We start from the raw sequence: 12630 nt of genomic DNA on the forward strand, positions 1-12630 counted from the left end.
AAATTACCTTTGAATCAGGTAATCAAAGAAATGCTGTGTCACTTGTATTATTATTTGATACATATAAGAGATCCTCTCAGTTGCCACTGTTTTTGATATCACTCTAAAACATAAGACATAAGACAGGTATTGAATATATGAGAGATCATTAAATCTTAGCTGGAAAATATCACTTAGAAAAATAAAGAAGTGTAAAAAAAGTTTTTATAACCTTTAGGTACTCTATCTTGTGTTTGTTCTCCTATCGATCAACCTGTTAACACTATGGTTGTACTTTGAAGTGCAGGAGTTATACTTTAACTTTGGATTGCTTTGTCCTGAGATATAAGTCTGAGAAATTGAAGAAAAGAAGAGCTGCTAATGTAAAAGAAGAATTATATTGTACCAAGATGTCTGTGAAATGGAACTCGGTTCTTCTGCTGATACAACTCATGTGTTATTTTAGTTTTGGAAGCTGTGGAAAAGTGCTGGTGTGGCCCACAGAATACAGCCATTGGATCAACATAAAGACAATCCTGGATGAACTTATCCAGAGAGGTCATGAGGTGACTGTTCTGACATCAACAGCTTCCATTCTTATTAATCCCAACACAACATCTGCTATTAATTTTGAGGTTTACCCTGCACCGTCAAGTGAACAATATTTGGAAGAACATTTCTCCAAATGGATCCATGAATGGGTTTATAATATTTCGAAAGATGACTTTTGGGAATTTTATTCATTAGTGCAAAAAATTTTCAAAGACTATTCTGATACAATTGAACAACTCTGCAGAAATGTAGTTTTAAACAAGAAACTTATGATGAAACTACATGAATCAAAATTCGATGTCGTTCTTGCAGATGCTGTTGGTCCCTGTGGTGAGCTGCTAGCTGAGCTACTTAAAATACCATTTATATACACTCTCCGCTGCACATTTGGCTACACATATGAAAAGTACAGTGGGGGACTTACAGTCCCTCCCTCCTATGTGCCCATTACTATGTCAGAATTAAGTGATCAAATGACATTCATGGAGAGGGTTAAAAATACAGTGAATATGCTTTATTTTGATTTTTGGTTCCAGATATTTGATGTGAAGAGATGGAATCAGTTTTACAGTGAAGCTCTAGGTAAGTTGATTCTTTAATTATTACTTGAAATCCTAATTTTTCTGTGACTTTGAAGCTGAGTTTTCATAAATATAAAATCAGAAGAATTTTATTTTCTGTAAATAAAAGGATGGGATGAAAATAAGACGAACAAAGAGTCTCACCAATAAAAAAGGGCTTTTACATTGTAGGACCAATTAGAAACCAGTGGCAATCACTTGTACAGAATGCTCTAGGAAGCCATAACTTGCAAATTGATTCATGAAAGATTTCTCTGCATTTAACAACTATTTTCATCTTTAATGACAGTCATTATTAATTTCACTAAATGTTTTAATGATGATAGACATGAAATTAGTAACATACATATGTATTACTAGCACATCCATATGTATGAACCATGGAGGAAATTGTTTATTTTTGAATAGCTTTGTTTTCTCCTTAGAAATTAAAATATTTATCTGAATTACCTTAAATAATCCTTCACAGTTAAGTAAATAGTGTGCCTATCTCAGATACAGAGAGCTATAAATTGAGCCATTTCATATTTCACATTCCTTTAATAAAAACAAATCATGTCTTAAGGCCTAAAACTTTTATGCAGAGTGGAACCATACCTTATTAGTCTATATTTTTAAAGCATAATATTTACCATTTAAGACAATATGAACTAAAGTAAGCATGAGAACAAATCTCTATTTTAATGATTTGTAAAACTTTCTGGCTGTTATTTTCAAATATATAAATTTTACCAAGTTAATATTATTAATCTCTTAATATGAGGCAATTGCAGTAGTGGTCACTAGGAATTCAGACATACTCACTGACCATTACAGTTCACTTGTAGAATCAAGAATCAAGGGAATGGTTTGTTCAATTGTGAGAATTAGACTGAGTACTCCTAGAAAAGATGTCTTTACAGTTATGGGAACACTGATTGGTTATGGAGCTCACAAAGATTTTAAAAATTTAGGTTACTTTTGCAGTTTTAGAGAGAGAATGAACTTCATCTTAACTTCTGTGCTTGCTTATGTTAGTAATTATTTGTGATTGTATATATACTGATGGAACATTAGAAAGTACCCACACAATTAGTTTATGTACATATTAACATCTAAAACACATCAATCATAGTACAAAACACACACTATAAAACATATCAATTGAAGGATGCAAACACACACACATGTACACACATGCACTTTAAGCATCTTGCCTACACTAATCCATTTCATTTTATGAAAATTATATGAAGCCTTCAAGATACACGTCTCTCATTATCTTTTCTTCTTTTGCTTTCTTTTTTCTTTTCTCCATTCAGGGAGACCCACTACAATATATGAGACAATGGGAAAAGCTGATTTTTGGCTCATTCGAACCTATTGGGATTTAGAATTTCCTCGTCCATTCTTACCAAATTTTGACTTTGTTGGAGGACTCCACTGTAAACCTGCCAAACCCCTCCCTAAGGTAAATCTTCTCCTGTTTGTTTTGTTCTGTTTGATTAACATTTTTGGTAGAAATTAGTCTGCATTCTTAATTCAGAGTGTTTAACTCAGAGATATGAAAAGCAAAATAAAGAGTTCTGCCAATTATAGACCCAGGCATTTCTATGTCATCACATGTAATGGCATTTCATATTGTCACAGAAGAAAGTAGAATATTGGATATCCTTTGAGAGTAGTCAGTAAAATTAAGGCCTTCATTATGTAATACATAACAAAGAATAATTTATTCTAATAAATACAAAGAATATTTATTAAGTGACTGTCATATACCAGAGATAAGTGCTGGATAGAGAGAGTTATAAAATTGACACAGTTTATGCATCAACCAGACCTTATATTCCATCTGGGTACTGAGACTGTAACAAGTAATAAATTTGTATAATACTAATGAAACCTCCAGCGGAGATCATAAAAAAAATCCTAAAATCCTTAATAACTAAAGTGAATTCTAAAGAATCCACAGGATAGGAAAAGGGGTTGAGGGACAGAGGGAGACACAAAAGGAAAAGCACATACAATAGTAAGGAAAACTCCCAAGAACTTCAAGAATAGTTCAGCAGAAGAAGGCTCAGCATAGTGCAGATGATGCTAGAGAGGTAAGTGAAAGCCAGATAATTAGTAGGAGTTTAAAATATCTGTGAAGCACATTGGGTAGCCATTGAAAAGAGTGAAGCATAAGAGAAATGTGAATAAAGTTTCTGTTTTGAAAAATCTAAAAATGCAGTCACCACGTTGGATTTTAGAGGGAAAGACAATGCAGAGGAACCACTCAGAAAGTTGTTGCAAGACTGCAGATAACAAATGATGTAAACATGGATGAGGTTGTTCTTACATGTGATGATGCTTACTTGTTGGGGTTTGAGTGTGCAGAGTTTAGCTCCCTCAGGCCTAACATTTTGCAAGAGCTGTGATTGTGATTTAGGTCAGCTGAGGCAAACCTCAGTTAGGAGGAGAAAAAGTTCTCTTCCTCTTATCGCAAGTCACAAGTTCTGCATGGTTTGGCTAGGAGGAAGAAGCTTCCTGCATACTTGTCCTGGGAACAGTATATTCTAAAGAAACAAATGCATCCTCAGAGGATTAGATAATGTCTACAAAGAACTTTGGGAGGGTACTTATCAAATGAATAGGAAGGATCTGAATTTAGCTCTGTGTACCCGCTGAGGCATGGTATTTGGGCAATGTTGGTAAAGTGTTAATTGCTTGCTTTGTTAGAAGAAGAATATAAAAGGAACTTGCAAATAAATCTCAGCATGCAACTGCTGCCTTTGCTCTGCATCCCCTGTGTCCTGGTTATTTCGCGACCCTTACCCAGGGACCCGAACTCTCTAGACGTTCACACTTACTTATCTGTTAATAGTTCAATTTCATATTGTGTTACATGGAAAAAGTAGATAATACTAATGATACACAATGTCCTTGGTACAAACATAGGATCCAAAGCAATATTCACTATTGTAATTATTCCTTTTTTGTTTCTACGAAACAATTTTTCCTTCTGAATAACTGAACTTTGTTATCTACTTTTAAAGACCCTAATTATACCAAAAAGGTAGGATTAATACTTAGAAATAGTAATATTTGGGTTTTTCTACATTTAATTCATTTTAGCATACCCTAAACACTGCTATGTATATGAGTTTGGATTATATTCAAATTGAGAGATAGAAACTCACAATATGGCTTAAACAAACTACCACAGATTTTCTCTTGTAAATGTATCCAGTTCAGATCTCATATGGTAACTCTATTACTAATAATATCAATTAGCTAATATGTGACAAGCACAGTGGATATAATTACACACAATATAAACTAGTTTTATTATTCTAATTTGTTATATAAGCAGAATGCATTACAATACATATTACACAGATAGAGCACAATTTTTCATATATCTGGTTGTACACGAAGTAGAGTCACACCATTCATGATATATATATATATATATATATATATATATATATATATATATATATATATATTTATTTATTTATTTATTTATTTTTGTGGTGATGTGGATTGAAACCAGGGCTTTGTGCATGTAAAGCAAGCACTCTACCAACTGAGCTATATCCCCAGCCCCTCATGTCTTCATACTTGTAGTTAGAATAATGATGGCCATCTTGTTCCACTGTCTTTCTACACAAGCCCTTGCCCTCCCACACCTTTGCCCTATCTACAGTTGATCTATTCCTCTCATGCCCCCCACAATGTCCATTATGAATCAGCCCCCTTATATCAGAGAAAAGATTTAGCATTTGTTTTTTCACTTACCATTATCTTCTCCAATGCCATCCATTTACCTGCAAATGCCATGACTTTATTCTCTTCTATTGCTGAGTAATATTCCATTGTGTATATATGCCACATTTTTTTCATCCATTCATCTATTGAGGCACATCTAGGTTGGTTCCACACTTTAGCTATTGTGATTGTGCTACCATAAACACAGATATGGCTGAGTTCCTGCAGTATGCTGTTTTTAAGTCCTTTGGTTATAGACAGAGGAGTGGGATAGCTGGGTTAAATGGTGATTCCATTCCCTGTTTTCCAAGGAATCTCCATATTACCTTCCATATTAGCTGCACCAATCTGCAGTTCCATCAGCAATGTATGAGTGTGCCCTTTTCCCCACATGCTCACCAACAGTTATTGTTGTTTGTAGTTTAAGTAGCTGTCATTCTGACTGGAATGAGATGAAACCTTAGAGTAGTTTTGATTTGCATTTCTCTAATTGCTGGAGATGTCAAACAGTTTTTCATATATTTGTTGATTGATTGTGTATAATGTTCTGAGAAGTGTGTGTTCTGTTCCTTGGCCCAGTTATTGATTTTTTGTGTGTGTGTGTGTTTAGATTTTTGAGTTCTTTATATATCCTAGAGATTAGTGCTCTGTCTGATGTGCATGTGGTAAAAATTTGCTCCCAAACTGTAGGCTCTCTGTTTACCTTACTGGTTGCTTCTTTTGCTGAGAAGAAGCCTTTTCATTTGAATTCATTGCATTTATTGATTCTTGATTTTAATTCTTGTGCTATAGGAGTCTTATTAAGGAAGTCGGGCCTAATCCAACATGATGGAGATTTGGCCTATTTTTCTTCTATTAGGTGCATTGTCTGTGGTTTAATTCCAAGGTCCCTAATCCACTTTGAGTTGAATTTTATGCCTGGTGAGAGATACGGGTTTCATTACATTTTTGTTGCATATGAATTTCCAGTTTTCCCAGCATCACTTGTTGAAGAGGTATGGTTCCTCCAACGTATGTCTTTGGCACCTTTGTCTAATATAGGAAACTGTAATTCTGTGGGTTTGAATCTGTGTTATCTATTCTATACCATTGGTCTACAAGTCTATTTTGGTGCCAATACCATGCTGTTTTTGTTACTATTGCTCTGTAGTCTAGTGTAAGATCTGTTATAATGATGCCACCTGCTTCACTCTACTTGCTAAGGATTGCTTTAGCTATTCAGGGTCTCTTATTTTTCCAGATGAATTTGATGACAGCTTGTTATATATCTATGAGAGATGTCATTGGGATTTTGATTGCAATTGCATTAAATTGGTGTAGTGCTTTGGTAGTATGGTCATTTTGACAATATTAATTCTGCCTATCCAAGAACAGGGGAGATCTTTCCAGCTTCTAAGGTCTTCTTTCATTTCTTTCTTTAGTGTGCTATAGTTTTTGTTGTAGAGTTCTTTCATGTCTTTCACTAAATTGATTCCCAAGTATTTTATTTTATTTTTTAAGCTATTGGAAATGGGGTACTTTTCCTTGTTTCCCTTTTAGAGGATTTGTCACTGATATACAGAAATGCATCTGATTTATGGGTGTTGATTTTATATACTGCTACTTTGCTGATTTCATTTACTAGTTCTAGAAGTTTTCTGGTGGAATTTTTTGGGACTTCTAAGTATAGAATCATATTGTTGGCAAATAGTGCTAATATGAGTTATTTTATTATCTCTATCCCTTTAATTTCCTTTATATGTCTAATTACTCTGGCCAGTGTTTCAAGAACTATGTTAAACAGAAGTGGTGAAAGAGGGCATACCTGTCTTGTTCCAGTTTTTAGAGAAAATTATTTCAATTTTTCTCCATTTAGAATGATGTTGACTTTGGGCTTAGCATAGATAGCTTTTACAACATTGAGATATGTTCCTGTTATTCCCAGTTTTTCTAATGTTTTGAACATGAAGGGGTGCTGTAGTTTGTTAAATGCTTTTTCTGAATATATTGAGATGATCATATGGTTCTTATATTAAAGTATATTGATTTGATGAATTACATTTATTGATTTCCATATGTTGAATCAACCTTGCATCCCTAGAATGAACCCCACTTGATCATTGTGCAGTATCTTTTTGATTAAATTTTTAATTCGATTTGCCAGAATTTTATTGAGAATTTTTGCATATCTTTTCATTTAAGATATTGGTCTAAAGTTTTCTTTCTTTGATGTGTCTTTGCCTGGTTTTGGAATCAGGATGATATTGGCCTCATAGAATGAGCTTGGAAATGCTTTTCTTTTTTGCTGTTTCATGAAATAACTTGAAGAGTATTGATATTACTTCTTCTCTGAAGGTTTTGTAGAACTCAGTTATGTATCTGTCTGGTCCTGGGGTTTTCTTGGTTGATAGGCTTCTGATGGTGTCTTCTATTTCATTGCTTGAAACTGATCTGTTTAAATTGTATGTAGCATTCTGATTTAATTTGGACAAATCATAGAACTCAAGTAATTTGTCAATGCCTTTGATATTTTCTATTTTATTGAAATACAAGTTTTCAAAATAATTTCTAATTACCTTCTGTTTTTCCTGTAGTGTCTGTTGTGATATTTTATTTTTATCACATATGTTAGTTATTTGAGTTTTCTCTCTCCTTCTCTTTGTTATTATGGCTAAGGATTTGTCAATTTTATTTATTTATTCAAAGAACCAACTTTTTGTTATGTCAATTTTTTCAATTATTTATTTTGTCTCAATTTCATTGATTTCAGCTCAGATTTTAATTATGTCTTGACATCTACAGCTTTTGATGTTGATTTCTTCTTCTTTTTCTAGGGCTTTGGGATGTAATGTTAAGTCCTTTATTTGTTGACTTTTTCTTCTTTTAAGGAATGAACTCCATGCAATGAATTTTCCTCTTAGCACTGGGTTCACAGTGTCCCAGAGATTTTGATATGTTGTATCTGTTATCTCATCTGCCTCTAAGAATTTTTAATCTCCTCCTTGATATCTTTTGCAACCTGTTATTCATTCAGGAGTATATTATTCAGTCTCCAAGTGTTGGAATAGCTATTAATTTTTTATTTTAGCATTGATTTGTGCTTTCATTCCATTATGAGCTCATAGAATTCGGGTTAGTATCTCTACTTCTTGGTATTTGCTAAGAGTTGCTTTGTGGCATAATACAAGGTCTATTTTAGAAAAGAATCCATGTGCTGCTGAGAAGAAAGTGTATACACTTGTTGAAGGATGAAATATTCTATATATGTTAGTTAAGTCTATGTTATTGATTGTATTATTGAGTTCTAGAGTTACTTTGTTCAGCTTTTATTTGGAAGATCTATCCAGTGGTGAAAGAGGCGTGTTAAAGTCACCCAGAATTATTGTGTTGTGATCTATTTGACTCTTGAACTTGAGAAGAGTTTTTTTGATGAACATGGGTGCTTCGTTGTATGGGGCATATATACTTATAATTGTTATGTCTTGTTGGTGTATTGTTCTGTTGAGCAGCATGAAATGTCATCCCTTGTCCCTTTTGATTAACTTTAGCTTGAAGTCTGTTTTATTTAATATAAGGATGAAATCCCTTGATTGCTTCCACAGTCCCTGTGAGGTGTATGATTTTTTTCCAACCTTCCACCTTAAGTCTGTGGATGTCTTTTCCTATGAGATGAGTCTCTTGGAGGCAGTATATGGTTGGCTCTTTTTAAAAAATCCAATATGCCAGTCTATGTCTTTGGATTGGTGAGTTTAGGTCATTAACATTCAGGGTTATTATTTCAGATTATTTGCATTTCCAGCCATTTTTGTTTATTTTTAATATTTAATTGGTTTCTCCTTTGATTAGTTTTTTCCTTTAGTGTAATACCTTCCTCTGCTGATTTTCATTTCTTCTTCATGGAATATTTTGCCAAGGCTGTTCTGTAGTGCAGACTTTCTACTTGTAAATTTTTTTAACTTTTGTTTATCATGGAAGTTTTGAATCTAAAGCTTAATTTTTTTTTTTTGGATATAAGATTCTTGATTGGCATCCTTTTTTTTCCCCCAGAGCTGGGTTTATGCTGTTCCAGGATCTTCTAGCTTTCAGATCTAGGTTGAAAGCTGTGCAGATATCCTAATTCGTTTCCCCCTCTCAATAATCTGATTCCTTTCTCTTGTGGCTTTTAAAATTCTCTCCTTATTCTCTGTGCTAGGCATTTTTGTTATAATGTGACTTGGTGTGGATCTGTTGTGATTTTGTACATTTGGCATTCTGTAAGCCCCTTGTATTTGGTTTTCCAATTCATTCTTCATGTTTGGAAAATTTTCTGATATTATTTCATTGAACAGATTGTTCATGCCTTTGATTTTGAGCTCTTTGCTTTCTTCTATCCCAATAACTCTTAAATTTTGGTCTTTGTATGCTATCCTGTAAATCTTGAATGTTCTGCTCATTATTTCTTACCATCTTCACTGTGGTGTGTGTGTGTGTGTGTGTGTGTATGTGTGTGTGTGTGTGTGTGTGTGTGTGTGTGTGTGTATATATATATATATATATATATATATATATATATATATATATATATATATAAAACCTCTATCTCCCTATTGAAATAATCATTTGCTTCTTGTACTTGCTTATGCAGCTCTTTATCTAAATGATCTTTTGGTGTCTGTATTTCCTCTCTTATATTATTCTTCATTTTACAGAATATTTTCATTATGTATATCCTGACTCCTTCTCTGTAATTTCTTCTGCTATGCTGGCCATGGATTCTAATAATGTAGTATCCTGATTTGTTTTGGGCACTTTCTTCCCTTGTTTTTTCACGTTGTATCTGAGGCATTAGTATTTTATTCTACAGGCTTATAGTGCCCCTGCAGGTTTCAAATACCTCTTCTTTGAGGGGAAGAACAATGTTAACAGGTCCCAATACATACAATATACATACAACCTTACACCAAATAGTTGCTATTAAAATGTTTACAGTTTGGTTACAATATACAGAAATGGTGAATTCAATTATTATCTACAATATAAACAGCAGGTTTTCAAAAGGATTTTCTGATTATAGACAAAGAACCAGGGGTGAGGTGTAGGATGATATGCTGAGGAGAAAGGAGGTGAGGCTACAGAGTTATTATATCATAGGAAGTGTCAGAGGGATCTAAAGAAAAAGGATAGTAACAGAAGAACAAAGAGGAAGTAATTTGGGTGAGTGGGAACACAGATGAGTACATAAAAAACCCACACATGAATATTAAGAAAAATAAAAAATGCAAAAATTATAAAAATAGGAGAAAAAAGAATATATGACACAACTGTGATATACTATTCAGACATCCTAGTCCTCAGTATCCTAATTCATACAAAATACTTGGTTTCACAAATGTTGGGGATGTGTGGGTGGGAGGATAGAGAAGGAGAAAAGAAAAAAATCTTAAAATAACAAATAGGGATTGTTTTAGTTGGAGATTAGTATATGTCCTCTTCACTTCTCATCCAATAGATGGGGTTGTCTGTTGTTAGCTAGTATCTCTGCCCTCATGATGGTGAAGGTTATCAGGGTGGGAGGGTTGTTCTTGGGTACAGGCCACCTGGAAGTTGCCTATAGTACCTGCCTGTCCCTGATGGGAAACTGCACTTCAAGGATCTCCTTTGGGGCCCACCTGTGTGATGTGGGCACCTGGTCTTATCTCCTTATCTCACTTGTAGACCTCACAGTTCCTGGTCTCTAAATCGGTCTCTAAACTGTATCTCACACAACCTCTCCCTTACTACTTCCTAATCAGCGACCTTTGTATGTTGTGCTCAGTGGGATGCATACCTGTCACAGAGAGTTATTTTGTACTGGGCAGTCACTGTGCCAGGTTAGTGGCTGCCAGGATAGGGTGGTGTTGGTATTAGAAACTATGGGTACTTGGCTAGCCCATGTTCTGAACTGAGAGTTTTCCTAACCAAAGATAGTGATGAAGTTGACCCAAGATTGAGGTGTTTTCCTTCAGCAATGGGGTGTTGGGTTAGGTGTCAGGACCCAGGCAATGGTATTGGGCAATGTGTTCAGAGATGAGCTCTGTGGCTTGCAGTGTTGTGACTGTCAACTGTCTTCAGAACCTGTGTAATGTCCTCAGGTCCAGGCAGGCTGCCACATGTGAGGGGCTAAGGCAGTGGCTGCAGAGTCCCAAGATGGAGGTGACTGGGGAGCCATGCATTGGTAGATGAGGGTCCACATGGGAGTGGCTGCCAGAGTTCCTGAGTGTGGGTAGCAGCTGGTGTCCTGCTGGAAATGGCATCCTGGAATTCTGCATGAGTGGGTGGCCCAGAGTTCTGCATGGGTGCTAATACCAGTCGTCCTGTTCTGGCACTTGGAAGTCCTGCGTGGGTGAGTAGTCAGAGTTTCTGCTCTGATGCTGAGGCCTGGATCCCTGAGTGGGTACAGCAGCTCTTATTTCTGCATGTGAGCAACTGTATGTGGAGGGGTTCTATCTCATGCAGAGAAGCAGTACTCCAACTACTTGAGTCCCAGGTCATGGAGCAACACAGAATCCTGCCTCCCTCTGGCCTGCCATCTTGGATGCCCTCTCCAGAAACTCATTTTCTGAAAGATCAACATATTATTCTCAACCAAAGTCCTAGAGAACAGATATTCTGTCAATTGGCTTAAAGGCAAATTAATGAGTTTTGGCAATCATATGAGCAAGTGGAATTACTAAAATTGTATTTTAAGGGTTTAAGATCTTCACAACCATCTTGCTTAAAAGAAATTGCTTTTCTCAGTGATATAAATGACTGGCCCTTACTTGTCTTCACTCCAGCATTTGAACAATTACTCCCCTGAGAACTCAGACTATTGTATCCTAGACCATGATAAGGATGTTTAGCTTAAGAGAGCTTTCCGCCATATGCCAATCTTAGGGACACCTCAGGAAAACTCCCTTGGGAAACTTGGGTCTTAACATTATACCTTCCCAATAGAATAAGCACACAAAATACGTACTGCACATATAATGATGACCTAAGTTTTCTTGTCATTTATTTCTGAGTACAGCCTTTTAGTTTACAATTACCAAATTAAAAAAAGAAAATTCTGTCCACAAATAGGATAAAAATTCATAGGAAGAAATAGAGTAGTCTAAAATACATTAAATAAATACCAAGCTTAGAAAGCAAACATCACTTGTCATACTGTTATGTGATCTATCAAGAGTGGCTTTTTCCCTACATTCTTTTTTTTAATATTTTTTTTGGTTGTAACTGGACACAATATCTTTATTTTATTTATTTATTTTTATGTGGTACTGAAGATCGGACCCAGGGCCTTCCATGTACTAGGCAAGCACTCTACAGCTGAGTCACAATCCCAGCCCCCTCCCTACATTCTTAAAGGCATCAATATATTGAGACCTTACTCAAGCCTTATATTTAATAGAATTACAGTGTTGCTTATAGTAAGTTCCACACAGTTCAAACAGAAAATCAAAATTAGTGACTAAACACTGAGACAGGGTTACTGTAAGTGTTAATGAATTAACTCGTGATCATGAAAGATTCCCCCATTCAGAATAAGAGAGAGTGACTGTGTCAATAACAAGAGAAAGAGAGCAGAAGGAAGCAGAGGGCAATGAGAAGAGAGATAGCAATGTGATTATGATAAGTAGTAATAGTAGCAGGTTTTATTAATTACATAAAAAAGATTTGAACACAGGTCAATATCAGAAACACTGTCTTCTTTATTACATAAAACAATGCTCCCTCAAATGACTTGCTTTTCCAGTAATGATTAGATTCTCAGACAATTTCTGTATTGTTTAAGCAGGCATAACACTTT

At 35.1% G+C, this 12630-nt stretch overlaps 1 protein-coding gene across 2 annotated transcripts in view; it reads left to right on the plus strand.

Annotated features, from left to right (window-relative positions):
* Nucleotides 1-389: 389 nt before the first annotated feature.
* LOC308654772 (UDP-glucuronosyltransferase 2B15-like) overlaps nucleotides 390-12630 on the plus strand; it is a gene marked incomplete at both ends in the record, with an annotated part of 31783 nt that continues 19542 nt past the window's right edge. Inside the window, 2 exons of one of the 2 annotated variants that reach the window (XM_081304420.1) lie at nucleotides 390-1113; nucleotides 2414-2562. In XM_081304420.1, the coding sequence (XP_081160546.1) occupies nucleotides 390-1113; nucleotides 2414-2562 (873 nt within the window). The remainder of the gene's footprint in view (nucleotides 1114-2413; nucleotides 2563-12630) is intronic. The other variant, XM_081304421.1, reaches the window with a different exon arrangement.

The sequence above is a fragment of the Spermophilus citellus genome (genome assembly GCF_964194105.1).
Source record: "Spermophilus citellus genome assembly, chromosome: 8".
NCBI classification, from domain to species: Eukaryota; Metazoa; Chordata; class Mammalia; order Rodentia; family Sciuridae; genus Spermophilus; species Spermophilus citellus.